The 19,921-nt window shown below is 40.7% G+C and overlaps 1 protein-coding gene across 1 annotated transcript in view; it reads left to right on the top strand.

The window, feature by feature from the left end:
• Positions 1-19,921, top strand: part of STPG2 (sperm tail PG-rich repeat containing 2) — a 3,054,419-nt gene that overhangs the window by 406,604 nt on the left and 2,627,894 nt on the right. The window contains exon 4 of the mRNA XM_044066272.1: positions 16,710-16,874. Coding sequence (XP_043922207.1) covers positions 16,710-16,874 — 165 coding nt within the window. The remainder of the gene's footprint in view (positions 1-16,709; positions 16,875-19,921) is intronic.

Consider the following 19,921-nt stretch of genomic DNA (forward strand, 5'->3'; position numbering starts at 1 on the left):
GAAGAAATCAGTGTTGGAAGAAGTTTTTCGAACTTGGGGCCAACCTTGCTGTGATCTTTTTGCCACTCCCCAAAACAGCAAGTGTCCCGATTTCTTCACCCTCTTTCCCCTACCAGGTCATCCCATCAGAGACGCTCTAGTTCACGATTGGCCTCCGGGACTCCTGTATGCCTCCCCCCCTTCCCACTGATACCTCAGCTGATTCGGAAAGCCATCGCTCTGAAGGACTCAATGATCCTCATTGCCCCTTATTGGCCTCGACAGGTTTGGTTTCCCTTTCTTCACCGTTACCTTTTGGTGCAACCATGGCATCTGGACCCAGTTCCAGATCTCTTGACCCATCAATCGGGTCAACTGCACCAATCCCTTTCTTCTCTGAACCTCACAGTGTGGTTCCTCCAATTCCAACCTTAGCCAGGCTTCCCTTAATATCTCACTCAGTTAGAGATTTTTTGATAGCTTCTCATAAGTCTTCTACCCGGAAGATTTATAGCAGCAAATGGAAACGTTTCTCCTTCTGGGCAGCGTCCAGGGAAATAGATCCTTTTACTGCACCTATTCAGTCCATTCTGGATTTCCTAGCTGAGCTTTTCCAAGCAGGCTCTTCTCCTTCTATCAGAGTTCAATTGGCGGCTATATCTAATTTTCATGTGGGTGTGTCAGAGTCTACTATTATGTCTAACAAACTCTGTAAAGCCTTTTTGAAAGGAGTCTTTCTTCTTAAGCCCCCTATCAAGGATCCACCTCCAACATGGGATCTGAACTTGGTTCTAGCATCATTGATTCTACCCCCCTTTGAACCTGCGGCTTCATGCTCTATGAAGTTGTTGTCTTGGAAAATGCTTTTTCTAATAGCCATCACTTCAGCTAGAAGGGTATCAGAACTCCATGCTCTATGCTGTCGTCCCCCGTATTTACTTTTTCACAGAGATAGAGTATCCTTGCGTACCAATCCATCCTTTTTGCCCAAAGTGTCCTCTCAAGCAAATCTGAATCAAACTATTGATCTCCCAGTTTTTTTCCCCAACTATGGCAACAGGTCAGAACAGAAACTGCACTGTTTAGATGTTCATCGCCAACTTAGGTATTATTTAGACAGGACTAAACAGTTTAGAAAATCAGACCAACTGTTTATTTCATACGCGGAAGGCAAGATGGGCCTTCCAGTCACTAAAGTGTCACTTTCTAGATGGCTTACTTCTACGATTACCTTTATTTATGAGATCAGGCACCAACAATTGCCCTTGAAGCCTAGAGCTCATTCTACTAGGGCCTTAGCCACATCCATAGCTTTTCAGGATAGGCTTCCTATTGATTCTATTTGCTCAGCAGCCACCTGGGCTTCCCCTCATACCTTCATTTCTCATTACAAGTTGGACATAGCCTCCAGAGACCATGCCAACTTTGGTTCCACTGTTCTCAAGAGTCTGTTCCGATAGGCCACCCGGGACAAGGTGCTAGGGACGCAGTCCCATCCAGCAAGAATGAAGGCGAGATAGACAACTTAACATTAAGAAGTTATATACCTACCATAACGTTCCATGTTAGTTGTCTTCTTCTCGCTTCTTTCTTAAGGCCCTACCCTCCTTCCCCCTAGCCTGGACAGACCTAGAGGAGATTGTCTTGTGACCTTTCAATCCTTTTCTCCCACGCTCTACCACCTCTATATTTTTCCTCTGTTAGGTTTAGGACACCTCACAGTCAGCCCTATAGAGGTGGGTTACCCTTCTCCATGTTATGGAGTTTTTTCTTGCTTAGCCTAGCTTTCAAACGAGATCTGAGGAGTTACCGCCTAGCATTGTGGGATATGGGGGAGCCTCGAGCTGGTAGAATTAGCTCTCGAGCTTTAGTATTGGTCGAGTCGGAGCCGAGGATCGGCTCCGAACCCATCCAGCAAGAAAGAAGGCGAGAAGAAGACAACTAACATGGAACGTTATGGTAGGTACATAACTTCTTATTTTATTATATGTACCTTCTAAAGCAATGGTTCAAATCTGCATCACATCAGAGGTATACCTTATAATCCAGTATTGTAGAATATTGTGTAACTCTTCAGGGTTCAGTCCCCAAAGGCTCTCCTCTGCTGTCAGTCATTTTCTGTAAAATATTGCATATGTGCTACTGCTCCTTTTTTCAATATGTGGTCTAAAGATTAAAATGGTGAACTATCCAGTTAAGCCAGAAGTAAAAAGCTATTTTCATAGCACATATGCAAATGAGGCTAAGTTCCTCATATTTTGTTGAAGATCATGGATGACACAGCACACAGTTCTGGGCCACAGAACACTACTGATGCACATTTTGTCCCTTTTTTAATTTCTTCAAGACTTTTGGGTTTCTAATACCATGATGGGAATGGACCCCATTCCTATGTCAAAGTATAATTAAAGTTCAAGAAATTAGTATTGTTTCAATCTTTGATGTCAACCAGTAGTGCTCTTTGCAGCACTCACAAGGTGCCCAGTAATGACTCCTTGTGCAGTTCACATGGAGTTACATGTATTGGTAACATATCCAAATGCAATTGTAAATTCTTTTTTATAAGACCCATTGCTTCTACTACTATTGGGACTGTCTGGGTATCTTTCTTCCGCATTGCTCTCATTTCTGCCTGCAGATCCTGATATTTTATGACTGTGTCTCTCTGTATGCAAGACACTGTATTCACTGGGTGTGGCAATTTCAATGATCAATGCTACTTTTGTCTTCTTTTCTTGGATCACTATATCCGGTTTTATAGCATCTTTTGGACTGTTGGTAATGGGTGCTCCCATGTGATATAAACTTCATCATTTTCTATAATTCTTTGTGGCTCATGTTTCCAGTGTTTTTCAGCCACTTCGATACCATAATGTTTGCACAATCCCCAGTGTAACAGTCTCACCACATTATTATGCCTTTCAGTATACAGTCCTTCTGCCATTAGTATGTCTCAACAAGAAACAAGGTGTGTGACTGTTTCCAATTCGGTTTTACAAAACCTACGTTTGTCTGTTTCTCCCACATGTTCAATGGACTTTGTAAACCAGCATGTATGTAGCCCACTATCTTAGGCTGCCAATATTAACCTTTCATTTCTTGGTTTGAATTTGCCTCTCCTTAACCAGTCCTGCATTCATTCTTGATCAACATGAGGCTCTTCCAGAAGTTTTCTATACCTGAAACTATATTTATATTTTTACCACATTTCTTGCCTCCTCATCTGTGCCTTCACCTTATAATCTTTCTTTTGTTTGTTGGCACATTCAGTTGCTGCCTGGTTTTTATCTACTTTTGGTTTGATTTCCATTCCTGCTTGACGTCGATATACTTCTGCTAAATTAAACATTGAAATAATCTTAGATTTATTCTCCTCATGTTTCAAAACTTTCAGTACATTGGATCTTGTGAAGTCAGTAGATGTGTGGAATTCCATGACTGCAGATCTATACATGTAATCAGTTTCAAGGAGGCCCAACCCTACTTCGGAACGGGGAATATATCATCTTGGTATACAATGATTTTTATAAATCATTTGGTGAGCATGAAGCATCTGTCTTGTTTAATATCTAATCTATCCAACACTTTTTGGAGCCAGTCAATCACTCCAAAATTGTATGTTAGGACAGGAAGAGCAAACTGATTTATAGGTTGGATCTTGTTCTTAGATGTCAATGCTGTTCTCAGGATTAATTTAAGTCTTCTAAAATATTCCTTATTGAGTTTTATTTGCATTTGTTCATGTTTTATTGCTGATATAACATAACATGTTTTATTATTGATCCTTCATCAATTCCCAAGTATTTATATACTCCCAACTGCTCAAGTTCTTTTATATCACATTCTTGTCCCAAACTGATGTTTTCCTGAAGCTGCAGTTTTCCTGCTTTAAAGGTTACTTTTGCATGTTTATCAAGACCAAATGACATTCTAATATCATCTGAAAAAGTTTGACAACCTGCAGCTGTGCTTTCAGTTGCTCATCTGATGAGCTATACAGTTTTAAATCATCGACAAAGATAAGATGAGAAGTCATTAGACTTTGTTGTTTTCTGGGAGCCAGATTGTAGCCATGGCCTAAGTAAACAGCTTAATGGATTAATGGCAAGGCAGAATAGCAATGGTGACAGAGAGTCACCCTGGAATATCCCCCTTTGAATTTTTATCCCTGGGATAATAATTTGTCCTTTATCATGGCTTAATTGCAAAGTGGCCTGCCATTGTTTCATGGTTACTGTAATGTAGTTGATCAGTGTAGGATGCATCTTATACATTTTTAAGCACTCTTTTATCCGTGAATGTGGGATACTATCAAATGCTTTTTTGTAGTCAATCCATACCATACCCCTTAGATTCTTCCCCTTTTTACAGTTCTCCACTATAACTTCATTTAACAACAAATGATCCTTTGTTCCTTATGACTTTCTTTTATTGCACTTTTGTTCTACTGCCATAATTGAGCAAACAGTAATGTGCAAAACTGAAATGAATGAGAGCAAGTGCATGCTGCCTGCACACGTATGTGAATTATGCTTCATGACTGCTCTAAGCTGTAATGATCAAGATTCAGAATTCACACTTCCAGCATGAATCACAGACCACCATCTTATTTTAAGGGACAGTACTGGAGATGGCTGGTAACACTGATTTCCCTCTGAGAGCACTTTCATTGACCAGATTAGTTTGCTCGGTCCCTGGTCAATGTTCTAGAGAAACCTTAGGTCTGGTGAATAGTTAGTATATAGCTACACGTGCTTGCCATTTCATTATTGAGTGTTGGGGAGGATAGTCAGAATTACTAAAGTTAAGAATTATGGCCACATTTTTTTACAAGCTGGCAGGGAAGCTACTTGAATTTCAGTTTTGCACATTACTGCTTGCTGAATTAAAAGAAAATCAAACAACTTTGAGGATTAGCTTCTGTATACTGAAGACCTGAAACTGTTGGGGACCCAACATAAGTGAACAAAGCCTGATTTTTGACTGCAATCTACAGGACAATTATTAATTTTGAATTCAAACTTGCAATAATATTGTCACTTATAGTGATATAAAGGTATAGTTTTGACAAGGATGAAATTTAACTTTATTTTTTTTGTTTTCCTGGATATGGAACAGCTAAAATATTTACAAGGATAGTCAATTAAAAGTAAATAACTGCATCAACAGTAACCAAAAGTAAATAGACTTATCAGTGTGATATTCTTTCTTTTCCTTCCACAACTCTAAATATAATAACATAAGATTATCTTAAAATAGAAAGGCTAATACCTTCATGGGAATGTAAGGTGAGGCTTCTAAAGAGCCTCATGGATCAGTAGCCTGGTGAGTACCTATGAATGTGTAACCGCAAATAATAAACAAATACTGTTCATAAGAGTTGCCTAATTCTAGATGAAGTAATTCTGTGCCTTAGCCTTCACTGTGCAGGCCCAAGACTGTCAGTCATATCCATAGCTGTTCTCTTCTTGCTATTCTGCCTAATATCTCTTACAAAGTTCAGTTATGGCTTAGATGTTGCAAAGTGCACATGTTTTACCTGCATTATCTTACATCTTCAACAGAATAAGCGATGAGAATGTGTGCATGTGCGTGTGCATACCTCTCAACCTGGAGAGATCAAAAATCTGGACAAAGGCTCATGAAAATTAGGTATAACTGGCTAAAGATCTGGATGCTAATCAACATAAAATTTATATGTGTAATAAAGTAACTCTGCCCACTGAAGTGGAATTATGGGATACCAACATTCATATAATTGAGAAAATGTTCCCCGATTTTACATTAACTCTGAAAATATACATTCACACAAACAGCAGTTTAAGTCCCTTTACAGCATTAACAAAAAATCTTAAGGGAAGTAGTGGGCAATAGGCATGTAAAACACTTTGCATTCTACTGTCTTCCCTACCACACTTCAATAACATATATCAGTAACTGGAACATCATATATAAAAGAAGCATGTAGTCTATTAACCTTAATAGGAATCTAAAGTCTGTCATAACACTTATTGGTATAACAAGCCACTGTTGTTGTCAGTATGTGGTTAGCAGGACTATAAGGATAACTTATTTTTTTCTCCTTGTAGGAATAGAGGAGAGCAAATATAAATAAAAAGAATGTGCTTTAGTTTAAGTTTAGTAATTATGGCTTATTGTAATTAAGGATGCTTTTTAATGCCTGTAATGGAAATCTGAAAGTTCAGAAGACAAACTAATATTTCCTTGCCTTCGAATCAGGTTTGATATGTTTTGCAGGTGATGTGAATGAACTAATAGTTTGAAATGTACAGCTTAACATAAACAGTTGAAGCAAATATAGACTTAGCTTTGTTTTACTAAGCGCAAATAATTTGATCACTAATACAAGTAAATATCTATATATTGAGCACAAGCTGATGACTCTTAAGTTACTAAGTTGGTGCACACATTGGTGCCTACCGGAAATGCATGGCATGTTGGAAAAAGGGGGAAACTGAAAAGACAAACACATGAATTATTACACCATTCTTCTAATTAATAAACAAATAAAACCTATAAAAGGGGGGAGAGGAGTTAATTTCGGTCAACATTCAGATATACAGAATGATAGTTTCTCTTATTTTTTATTTTCAGAGGTTGTTGTTTTGTGTCAGTTATAACAGTGTTCCTGCTCCTTCTCTAACTGACTTATCATGTTTTGGGTTTTTAGGAGCCAAGTATTTGTCCCTGAAGTTTTATCTGGACCTTTCAATAACAAACATTTTTTGTCAGATTTTACACTCACTTTTATTATATAAACAGTATTAGATATTTGTAACATTTAGTTGGACTTGTTCATAAGTTGTGTGTCTTACTTACTTTAAAATAATCACAACTTGCTACCAATAAATTAAAAATTATTGCCCCTGAAATGTAAGGTTTCTGCTATTTCCCAGACATACATGAGCATTAAACCATGGATGAGTGAATAAGTGAATGAATGAATGAATGAATGAATTAATTAATTAATTAATGGAAAAGCAATTAAATAAAGCTGATATTGTAAGAGGGTCTGAGGTTCTAAACATCCATTACAGTACTGATTGAGTTTTCCAACTCATCGAAATGATATAAAATACTTTTCTTAGTCTCTGTTCAGACTGGCTTTTTTTTTGGCATGGGTTGCTTTTAACAGCAAAGATGTAGCTAGCTAGGCCTACTCAATGTACTCAAAACATAGGCATACTCAGTGTACTGAGTACCCTTTTTTCGGAGTTATCTCAGAAACATTATTATTGAAAGAGCACAGAATGTTTACGTGATAGTTCTTTTTTTTTTTTATGGTTATCATATAATATGATCCTATTGGAAGCATACAAGGGGTAAAATTCTGAGGTCCAAGAATATTTTTCAACTGATAGGTGGGTGGTGGGGGCAGTAGTATGAGATCTGAGTATATGCATTCCGGGCTACCACCGTTTAGGAATTCTGATATTGTGGATAACTGCTCTCTCTCTCTCTCTCTCTCTCATGAACAAAGCAAAATATAAGAAGCAAAAGCCATACTTTAATTTTCATAAACATCAGAACATTTGAGCAACAAAACAAATGCAAAACTATGTGGGAAGGTGTGTGTGTGAGAGAAATAGTGAGAATATGTGATATGTGCATGTGCGCGTTTAAATACTTTGTATATCTGTGCACTACTGATACTTCATGGTTAAGTCTGACTGCATTAGTTCTTTCATAACATCTACAGAAAATAAAGTATACAATTAGATAAACTGACAAGATCAATGGCTAAGAACTAAGAGCTCATTGTCATCCACTAAACTTGCCTTTTCCATTCTGGCACCTAAATTCTGGGACTCTTCCCCTGCTAAACTGAGAAGCATATTTGTCTACAATAAATTAAGAGATAAATAAAAGAGATCTGGTTCTATTTTCTTCAATATTCCCTCATTTACAAGCAATGCAACAACTAAACTATTAACACCAACAGTTTCTTTACTCCTCTCATTCCATTAACTAAAAATTGTGTCCTGGAATTCATTACCCATCCCTAGCCCCTTCCCAAATCACTAACCCTTTAATACTAACAGTTAATAACTGTTTTAACAAAGGTTGCAACAGACTGACATCTGCTTCAGCTGATATTATTGTTTTAGTATAAATAAGGAAACAACATTTTGGTTTGTCCTTCCATCACTACACTCCTGTACTATTAACTGTAAGTTTTTTTGTATTCTTGTTCTGTCAATTACTGTATAATTGTACTGATGTTAAGTTGTCAATCTCGCCTTCATTCTTGCTTGATGGGTTCGGAGCCGATCCCTCGGCTCCGACTCGGCACTTGCTAAGCTCGAGAGTCACTTTTACCAGCTTGAGGCAGCCCCATATCCCATGATGCAAGGCGGTAAGTACCCAGATCTCGTTTGCCGCTTCGCTTATGAGGTCCTCCTTTTACCAGCTCCTGGTAAGTGATTTACTAATTCGCTAATTTAGCCCCTTTTAACTTAAAAACCCCTTATTGTTAGTTTTTATTTAGTTTTAATCTGTTTCTGACAGAAATTTGTCTGTCTCTTATTATTTTTTAGTCAGACTTTACCCATCCCATCCCCCCCTGTTAGGGTGTGTGTGTGTGTTTGTAGTTATACCTTTTTGGTATATTTAAATTTAAATTCTTTGACTGGTGTGTGTGTGTGCTTGTGTTACACCATGTCAAAAGAAAGGGTCTCAGGCTTTAAGAAGTGTGACTCGTGCTGTCAGAAGATGTCTCTGACAGATGGTCACACTTCTTGCCTTTATTGCCTGGGGCCTCTTCACCTGCAGGACTCCTGTGCTATATGTCATTCTTTCAGCCAGAGAGTCCTGCAGGAAAGAAGAAACAAATTAATACTCAGGGGCCTTCTTAAGCCGGAGGGCTCTCCGGCTAAGTCGGCTCCACCTAAGACTGCCAAGTCTTCCAAGGCCCAGGCTTCTGTGTCAAAGCCTGCGGCCTCGGCTCCGACTCGTTCTGAGTCGAGATCGGCTCCGGCTGGAGCCGATTCTGGCTTAACCAAGCCTTCGGCACCGATGGCTATCGGTGCCGATTCTGCATCGACCACTTCGGTGTCGGCTCCGATTGGCTCCGACCACCATGTGGCACAGGCATCGGTGTCGGCTCCGATCGGCTCCGACACCGTTACTTTTGTGGCTGTATCAGCTCCGGCTGGAGCCGATGCATCGAGGCTACCTGTCGGCTCCGATAAGTTGTCGGCTCCGACAGGTTCAATAGTTTCATCGGTTCCGATGGCTCCTTCGAGGAAGAGGTCGAGGTCTCCTTCCTTGGAGCCGATACTTTCGGCTCCGGCTTCACCTCTCCTCTTGGAACGGAGCCATCGGAGCCGATCTTCAAGGTCATCCAGGCTTTCGGACCATGACTTAGAGAGAGTGGTCAGTAGATTACTTAAGTCACAGGCACTGGCCCAAATGTTACATAGTCCGTCTCAACAGACGACTATTGGTCCACACCCGTTACAGTTCCTCCTTCAACTCTACCCCAGAGCTTGGAGTTGGAGTCTTCGAATGGTTACTGCTACGGCTGAGGGACGGATACCCCTTCTGTCCCTTCAGCCTCTACTCTTATCTCCTCTTGAGACCTTCCTTAGAGGGATTCGGTGGCCGGGCTTCCATGGTCTCCTCCGAGGGGTGAGTGGCATCGGACCCTTGTCGAACCCGCTCTTCCCCTTGGAGCCTCGGCCTTGGTGAGCTCGGCTCCGACATCTGCCTCGGAGACTTCCCTTTCGGTGGTCCCTGGAGTTCCTAGCTCTTGAACGGGTTCTCTCGGACCTGCCTGGGAGGGGAGCATTCGAGGTGATGAAGAGTGTGCTGGCCACTGGTATCAGCCAGCAGTCTGTTCCCTTAGCTCCTCCCTCTATAGTGCCTGTTGACATCTCTGCCACTTCTCTTGCTACAGGACCCAGAGATCCTCCGCCTCAGGTTTCCCCATTGGGAATTTCCCCCTCTTCCGAGGATTCTCCTGATGTTTCGGGAGATCCTCCTAGGAAGAGGACTTGTAAGAGGAAACACGTAGACTCCCCCGAGTCTTATCACTTCAGATACTGACTTTGATGAGTCAGAGGGATCCCCAAGATCCCCCTCTGAGGATGTCTCCTTCTCAGACATCCTAGAACTCCTTAGACAGAGGGGAAACTGGCCCACCAATAATCCCTCTGAGGATGAGTCAGTATACCTAGAGGCATTTGGATCTCGGCCCTCCACCTCCTGGGTGTCTCCGCCTTTCGACCCCCTTATGCAGGTTATTGCCCGAAAGGCGTGGGCTGCTCCTGACTCTGTAGAGCCAGTCCCTAGGAGGCCTTCAAAATTTATCACTGCGCCGTGTGACAAGCAATTCCTCACTAAGGGTGTCCCCGCTGATGCCATGGTGGTGGCTGCTGCCACCAAGAAGGAACTTGCAGATCCTTCCGTAGCCGTCCATCCTCCTAATAAGGACTCTAGGACCATGGATAGGTACGGTGGCGGATGTTTTCCTCAGCGACCTTTGCTATGCGTTCGCTGAATTACCTATGTCACTTCACCAGACTCCAGAGGGATATCCTTAAGGAGCTGGGTGAAGTAGTACAGGATCCTACAGCTGCAGGGGCTCAAGAAAAAATTGCTTTGCAGCTAGGAACCCTTAATTCCATTGCAAACTCCTCCATGCGGCTAATATCATATGCTGCTGATGGAGCGAGTAGGGTAGCAGGTACAGGTGTGACTCTTAGGCGCCAAGCCTGGATGCGGCTATGTGACTTTGCAGATCCCTTTAAGGCGTCCTTCACAAATTCTCCCTTTGATGGGTCAGCTTTGTTTGGCCCTCAGGTGAAGGAAACTTTGACCAGGTGTGAGCAGGACGGCAAGACTCTTTCTGCTGTAGGAGTCCGTTTTTCCACCCCTTCTAGACCTTACCCCAAAGGACAGAAAGGTGGCAAAATGTGGTTCATAAATCCCAAGGAGTCACGCCGATTCACGTGGTCAGTTTACCCCTAGAGGCAGAGGGGTAACAACAACAGGCCGCTCTAGAGGCAGAGGGGGTCCGAAAAACCAGGGAAACAGAGAGCCTCTCTTTGACAAGCCCTTTCAGCATCCCTGAGATGTTGCCCGGCTGTCCCTCCTTGGAGGCAGTCGGGGGAAGATTATCACTGTACCCAGAAGCCTGGCATTCCCTCACTCAAGACAGATGGGTACAGTCGATCATATCCAAGGGTTACATAATTCCTTTCGAGGAAAGTCCTTTCCCCCCAAATTCCCTTCCAGATCTACCCCCCGGACTAAGGGAAATTGCAGAGTTAGAAGTCTCAAAACTACTGCAAAAGAGCCATTCAGCCAGTTACAACAGACCATTCAGAGCCCGGAATCTACTCAAGGTTCTTTTGGTCCCCAAAAGACGGGAGACTGGAGACCAATATTGGATCTCAGCAGACTCAACAAGTCTGTGAGGAAGACAAGATTCGAATGGTCACTCTTCAGTCAATTCTGCCCTTCTTACAGAAGGACAATTGGATGTGCTCAATAGATCTTCAGGATGCGTTCTATCACATCAAAATTCACAGACGCTCCAGGAGATTTCTCCGCTTTCGGCTGGGGTCCAGTCATTTCCAGTTCAGAACCCTGCCCTTTGGTCTCACTACAGCCCCCAGAGTGTTCACCAAATGCATGGCAGTGGTCACGGCTCACCTGAGACGTCAAGGATTCCAGGTGTTTCCGTATCTCGACGACTGGCTCCTGTCAGCCACCACCAGGCATCAGCTTATTCAAGCCAGGGATTACACAATAAGTCTTTGTTCGCATTTGGGCATCTCGATCAACTTCGAAAAGTCATCCTTATCGCCCTGCCAGTCTATTACTTTCATAGGCAAACTTAAACACTGTTCGGATGTCAGCTACCCTTACAGATCAAAGAGTTTCAGACATTCAGAGTCATGTCAGGATCATTCTGGCCAACAAGAAAGTACAGGCCAGAATGGTTCTAAAGGTATTAGGCCTCATGGCTGCGGCCATTACTCTTCCCCTGGCTCGATTCTACATGCCTTCTTCAGTGGATGCTGTTCACACAGTGGTCGTACCAACAACTTCCAATGCGTCACCAGATTCTGGTGACACAGACTTGCAAAGATCATCTTGCTTGGTGGATCACATCTCCTCAGGTTCACCAAGGCAGGTACTTTGTACCCCCATCCCCGATAGCCACTGTCACCACGGATGCCTCCCTGATCGGGTGGGGGGGGTCATTATCAGGGCAGGATGGTTCATGGGACGTGGCAGCCGTTCGAGTACCATCTGCACATAAATGTCCTGGAGATGAGAGCAGTGCTTTTAACGTTGCAAGCCCTCAACGACTTTCTTCCCATAGGGACAATTGCAGTCCACACAGACAACATGTCTGTAGTTTGGTATATCAACAAACAGGGCGGAACCAAGTCCTACCCCTTGTGTCGAGAAGCACTCAGACTATGGCAATGGGCGATCTCCTCTCATCGGTTTCTGGAAGCAACGCATATCCCTGGGAAAACCAACATTGTAGCGGACAGATTGAGCAGAGCTATTCTCATGCCTCACGAGTGGTCTCTCAAGCAATCTATAGCGGAAGAGATATTTCTGGAATGGGGTCGTCCATGTTGCGTTCTTTTTGCTACTCCCCAAAACAGCAAATGCCCAGACTTCTTCTGTCTCTTCCCTCTACCAGGCCATCCCCCCAGAGACGCTCTGACCCAGGATTGGCCCCAGGGACTTCTTTATGCCTTCCCTCCATTTCCTCTGATCCCTCAAGTTATCCAGAAAGCTACCGTTTTGAGAGCCAAATTGATTATCATTGCCCCTTACTGGCCTCGACAAGTTTGGTTCCCGTTCCTCCATCATCACCTTTTGGTGCAGCCGTGGCATCTGGACCCAGTGCCAGATCTTCTGATTCACCAATCCGGTCAGCTGCACCGGTCAATCCCTTCTCTCAACCTCACAGCATGGTTGCTCCACTTCCTTCCTTAGCCAGGCTTCCTTTGATCTCTAACCCAGTTAGAGATATCATAGTAACCGTTAAAATCCTCTACCAGGAGGATTTATACAAGCAAATGGAAACGTTTCTCTTATTGGGCTAAGGCCAAGAATATTGATCCTTTCACTGCCCCTGTTCAGGCAGTTCTGGACTTCTTAGCAGAGATTTTTCATGCAGGCTCCTCTTCTTCCACAGTCAGAGTTCAATTGGCTGCTATCTCCAACTTTCATGTCGGGGTCGCAGATCATAATATTATGTCCCATAGGCTCTGCAGGGCCTTCTTGAAAGGAATTTTCCTACTAAAGCCTCCAATCAGGAACCCTCCTCCTCAGTGGGATCTAAATTTAGTGCTGACATCCTTGATTCTTCCCCTTCGAGCCAGCTGTTTCTTGTTCCCTGAAATTTCTTTCTTGGAAAACTTTATTCCTAGTGGCTATTACATCGGCCAGGAGGGTGTCTGAACTTCATGCTCTATCGGTTCGACCCCTATTTGGTTTTTCACAAAGACAGAGTATCTTTGAGAACTAATCCGACCTTTTGCCTAAGGTCGCTTCAAAGACCAATTTGAATCAATCCATTGATCTCCTGTATTTTTCCCAAACTATTCAGACAGAGCTGAACAAAAACTACATTATCTTGATGTCCACCGTCAACTTAGATATTATTTGGACAGAACAAAAAATTTAGAAAATCTGATCAACTTTTTGTTTCATATGGATAATAAAAAGGCCTTCCTGTTTCTAAAGTGACCTTGTCCAGATGGCTTTCTTGGTCATCTCTGAAATTTATCTGCTCAGGGGAAAACAGCTGTGCTCAAAACCTAAAGCACATTCAACTAGGAGCTTAGCTACTTCTACAGCCTTTCAAGCTAGACTTCCTTTAGACACTATTTGTGCAGCGGCCACTTGGGCCACTCCTCACACTTTTGTTTCCCATTACAAATTGGACTTGGCCTCCAGGGACAGAGCCAGTTTTGGCTCTACAGTCCTCAAGAGTCTGTTCCATTGAGCCACCCAGGATAGAGGTGCTAGGGACGCGGTCCCATCAAGCAAGAATGAAGGCGAGATTGACAACTTAACATTAAGAAGTTATGTACCTACCATAATGTTCCATGTTAGTTGTCTTCTCTCGCCTTCTTTCTTGCGACCCTCCCTCCTTCCCCCAGGCCTGGGCAGACCTTGTTATAAGAAATTATTATGCTGAAGACCATTCAGACCTGGTCCTTCTTCCATCCTGTAAGTTTTCTTTCTTCCTTTGGGAAGTGTTTTATGCTTGGTGCTATTGCCCTTTGTCATCAAACGAGATCTGGGTACTTACCGCCTTGCATCATGGGATATGGGGCTGCCTCGAGCTGGTAAAAGTGACTCTCGAGCTTAGCAAGTGCCGAGTCGGAGCCGAGGGATCGGCTCCGAACCCATCAAGCAAGAAAGAAGGCGAGAGAAGACAACTAACATGGAACGTTATGGTAGGTACATAACTTCTTATTTTCTTATGTTCTGTTGTAATCCCATGCTGTAACTGAAATGCTTCCGATTTAGATCAGTCCACTTTTCCTGTTAAACATTCATCATATATACATGCATGCGCACACTCTATGTACACATGTACACACAGACATTTATTTAATGCACACTTAAATAAATTTACTTAATTAGTCTTTATTTTGTGACTGACATCATCTGATCATCTTTCTAACCTACTCTGGATTAAAAACGTTGAATACAAAACTGTGACTGCACTAAATATTATTCCTGATACCTAAGGCATGTCTGACATTTTCACCCAGGTGCTCTTATGAACTGTAGGGTTATTTGGGCCTTGCTCTTCCCACACACTTCTTTTTTAAGTACTTTTAAATCTGCAGGCAGTTAAATACTCTTAACTACTGAATGGCTTAACCCTAAAACACATTTTGTATCCGAAATCTGTAGTAATAAAATGAACCAATGAAACTCTTTTTCAGACGACACTTTTAAATATTGTTGCCTTTTGGTAGCATGTTATTCATTAATTCATTTATTCATTCATTCATGTATTCATTTAATTCTATTTGTACTCTGTGAGTTATGAATGAGTTAGAACCAATTTACAGGGAAGCCAGTAGAGAAAACCCCCATGCACAAAAAAACCTAAGCCATAATAAGTAAATGATGTAAATACAGTGTTCCCAAATACAGAAAAGAGTATATTTCAAGAAATACACAGGGGATAACTATTACATTGAAGAAGACAGATTATACCTTTCAATAAGTAAGCAAGGAATAGTTGAATAAATTGGCACATGGAATGTCTGTACAGTGCCAACAGTATGAGATGCAGTGCGTCATTTTACCAGTGTTATAATTTTCATAGAATTGTTTGCCATTCTGCATGCCATTAAATATTAACATGTATGTGCTGCCTGTTATTAATAAATTATGTCTGCAAATTATTGACTATTCAGTAACTGTACTTATGTTTATTTCATTCTGTCATGTGTATTGCTGAAGTCTGACAAGCACATCTTCTCTCACTCACACACACACACACACACACACACACACACACACACACACACACACTTACACACACACACACACTCACACACAAACACTTTCTCTCTCTTACAGAGAAACAAAGTGCCAGTTTAACTAACTAACACACAGACTCATACACTTATACGCTCAATCACTCACACTTACCTTGGCATGGCAAGTTTAAATTCCGCTGTAAGTGAGAACATAGTTATGTCCACGTAGGTATGAAGCATGCATGGTCCTTTTTAAAGGAGAAGATGTTGCCACCATGGAGTGTTTTTTTTCAACTTATTGCTGAATCCTCTTAAAAGTGGGAGGGCACCCCCCCACACACAATCTATGGTTCTGGTGCCCTTGATTTAAAGGGGCCAATTGGGAATTCAGGGCACTGTATTATTTTGAGCCCAAAACTGGGAAATACTGAGGAATTTTGTACAGTTGCAGAGGTATGTGCATGTGTCACTCAGACCAGCTGTGGAAATCAGAGGTATTATTCTTCACTAATGCTATCATGAATTTAGCAATTTATTAGTTTGTTTCACAGTTTATGCATCTGACATTTTGTTTTGATCTTGCTTCATATCTCTCAATTTCATATATAGAATAATCATAGAAAAAGGAAATCCTATTTAAGTATTTTAGGGCAGTTGCAATCAGCCTGTGATCCTAATGCCTCATGACTACCATTGCAGACTGCTGTTAATAAACCAAATACCCTTCTATTACATGCCTGCTAAAGTGAAGACACATTGGCAACAGCACTAGAAATCTGTTGCTTCTACTCTTATTGTGGGACACAGTGGGAATGGGAATGAACCTTCATTTTGTACAAAAAGCACTAAGGTAAAACGGTAGGACTGCAGCATAGCACATATTGTAGCTATAATGCCTTTTTATTATGCACATTTATAATGCACACAAATCACAATAAATTCATAACTGTGATAGCAGTATCCTGTGTACATTCTTTGCAAGTGTTCAGTTGAAAAATACTTTTGGAATCTTTTAAGACTGGCATATAATTCCCTAGCTGGTCAGTTATTTTGCTTACATGATATGCACCAGACATAGAAGCATCAATACTGGATGTGAAATTGTTTCATTTTGTTACCGTGTATTCTTTACTTCTCTTGAACGAGAGAGGTAGTAAACAATTAATTATTATACATTAAAGAGTATAAATATTTTTTTTGCTCAGAGAAGTTCTGTTGATGTTTCAGGTGATACCAAGCTGGGTGAGATACCTGCAGAAGCTAAATGCACCTTCTATTCCTAGTCCAGGCCAAGCTTGGGGCTACGAGGAAGCAGAAGACGGAAAGCTGAAAAAGCAGTTTGCACCACCAACAGATGCTAGCCTTGGACCTGCTTACTACAATTGCCAAAATGTAGGTAATTCTATAAAGTAATTTGTTATAAATGGCAAATACTGTGCTTAGCATTTCTTCTCCAAAACTAATATAGCTAATCATTTGTTTTCTGAAGATATAAAAAGCAGGATAGTAAAATGAAAACAATGCATGCACTAACGGTGTCCAGAATTACACTGATTAGTTGCAACAGTTTTATTTTCTCTTATGTATGACCAAACAAATATTTCATGCAATTTAAAACAAAAAAAAATATGAAACAATTTACAAAGCACAATATAAGCTATTGTGATTAATTTAGTTATAACAACTAGTATATTACTGTGTTTAGAGTCAGTAATGATATGACAGCACCTGTCTCAGGAGTAAATCATGAGATGTCTTTATTACTGTTACTAATTTCAGATGAAGTGATAAATCCATTGATACCAGTTTGTTTGTTTGTTTGTGGAACGCCGGTCCGCTAATGATTGGCGGTTGATTTTTACGTACCGGCTTGCCAGGCCTGACGCACAACCTTCAACGAAAGTACGCCCATTTACGCATGTCTCCACGCACCAGTAAATACACTATTTACACTTTTTATTATACCTTTCATTCGTATTACATTCAGAGCTACAGAAGTGAACTTGTTATAAATATATTACTCAGCTGCCACATTGCTAGTGTATTTATATAATTTTAATTTCAGTCTGTTTATTTTACTGCCTTTTAACAGACGTTTTTAGATAAGAGTTTCAGACAACTAAATGCAGTCCTTTCAGTACCTGGTAATGTTTTCATGCAGTCAAAGCATTTACATGCATTTACAGTTTTGTATGTAAGGAAACCATGCTTTGGGTGGAATGGTTATTTTTGTTTGAAAATGCTTTAAACTGTTAATTCTGCCTTGTACTTTTTTGTGGCATGGTATTGACTCTGTCAGCATGGAACAGCTAAGAAATATAATTACTGTAGCTGCGAGGATGTTTTGTTGCACAAACCTGATCACAGTTAAGGCCAGTGTCTATCTTATTTCATTTATGTTTCTGGTGGGAAGATACCAAGGAGTGATATTTACAGATGTGGGTTACATTTACACTGGTTGGAATATGACAAGTCAACACAGGTTACGTCAGTGAAAAGAACACAACAAATATGCCTCTTGAGCATCTCTCATTCTCCATAGCCCCATGCCTATGTATAATCTTATTCAGGACAGTAAACTCATAAAAAAAAAAAAATGAAAACTCATCCTTGGGTGCATTTCTATTTGCCAACATTACTTAAGATCACTTTCTTTGTTCCCACAATGCCATTTGTTCCATGATTGTGGTATTATTCACTTCTCTGCTTCCATCTAGAGCAGAAACTAATGAATATCATGAGTGCTGCTTAATCTGCTTTCCTTATTCTTAGGCTGCTCAAGCCGCAGACTGTGCTACGATAAAACAATGGCATATAACAAATCACAGTTACATCTTGATAGCTTATCTGCTATGCCACATGTGTGTGTGCATGTGTATGTGTGCATATGTGTATGTGTGTGTCTAATGATCTCATCAGCAAAGGTCAAGAAGTCATAGTTATTCATAAGCACATTGTAAAGTTTAATATTTTGGTTTGGGAAGGATTACTATAGCCCTAAATGACTGAGTTTGGGTTTATTTAAGAGGAACAAAATGTACTGCTCAAATTATTTTTTTTTTCACAGAAGGTGGCAGAAGGATCCCATACAGAAAATACATTGTCATGTACAGTGTTCATTTCTTCTTGGTGTTGGGAAACCATTGCTTATTCCCAATTTTCAAGCTCTCCTTTAGAACATATTCCTTATCTTGGCTTGCCTTTCTTCTCTAAAACAGCTCAGATAATAATTTCCTCCTTTATTTGCCACATATAAAGATGCTGTTGCAGTAAACTTCCAGCATAGAGATACCCAGGCCCCTGCCCCTAAAAGGGCAGCTAGATCAGGTAAAGTTCTTGATAATCCTGACCTTTATGGTAGAACCAGTTATCATTTCTCTCCCTATCCTTTGGTCATTTAAAAATGAAAATAAATAAATATACTTTCAATCTGCATTTCTTTTCTGCACAGACTTTATCACATATACATTTTGCAATATATAATGTTTCCTGAAGTGCATATGATAAAATTATGTTGATTAAAAAAAAGAAAGAACTGTCTAGTGCATGGTTGTTTGAAAGATTCAGTGCTTAACAGAAGCTTACATACTGCACATTTACCACTTTTATACTCAAAGGTAAATTACAAGCATTTTCTTTTATTTATGTTGGCTTATCCTTTAATTTCTTTATTTTATACATATATATAGAAAAGTTCGACCTCACTTTCACGAAAGTGCACTTCAACGAAAGTGCATTTCGTGAATTCTGGTTCAGCGAACCGGCAATAAAAATAAAATAGAACAGTTAAAACATCATTTTGCAGGAGGGCAAGCCCCTCTGCACCCCCCCCATGTGGGTGCTGTGCCCCCACCCCCCGCTACATTATATATACTAACTCCGAGATCGTACAGGTATATTCCCTTATCCCCACTGTAGTGCTCTGTTTTATTTTTATTTCCAGTTCATTGAATCAGAATTCACAACAGTGCACTTTCGTTGAAGTGCACTTTCGCGAAAGTAAGGTTGTACTTTTCTTGTTTGAAATAATGATATTTCGATCAAGAAAAGCAGACCCATATATATATATATATATATATATATATATATATATATATATATATATATATGTGTGTGTGTGTGTGTGTGTGTATATATATATCCACACACCAAACAAAGTAAACTGAAGCAGCAAAAACACGGACAGCACACAATGAGAGAGTTAGAAGCACGATTTAATCCACAATCCAGACAAATGAACGTAAGCGCTTTCGGCAGGTTCAAATAACCCGCCTTCATCAGACAACCACAAATTCCAGACCATTTGTTAAATACATTCATATTAAAATTCACTAACCTATCGTGATAAAGTGCATTCTTCAATTTAATATAACCATAGCAACCTTAAAGAACTTAGAACTAATACACCAGATGCCTGGTTGTATTTCTAACTTAAAAAG

Source organism: Protopterus annectens, chromosome 3.part1, assembly GCF_019279795.1.
Source record: "Protopterus annectens isolate FY-2018-M chromosome 3.part1, PAN1.0, whole genome shotgun sequence".
Lineage (NCBI taxonomy): Eukaryota > Metazoa > Chordata > Ceratodontiformes > Protopteridae > Protopterus > Protopterus annectens.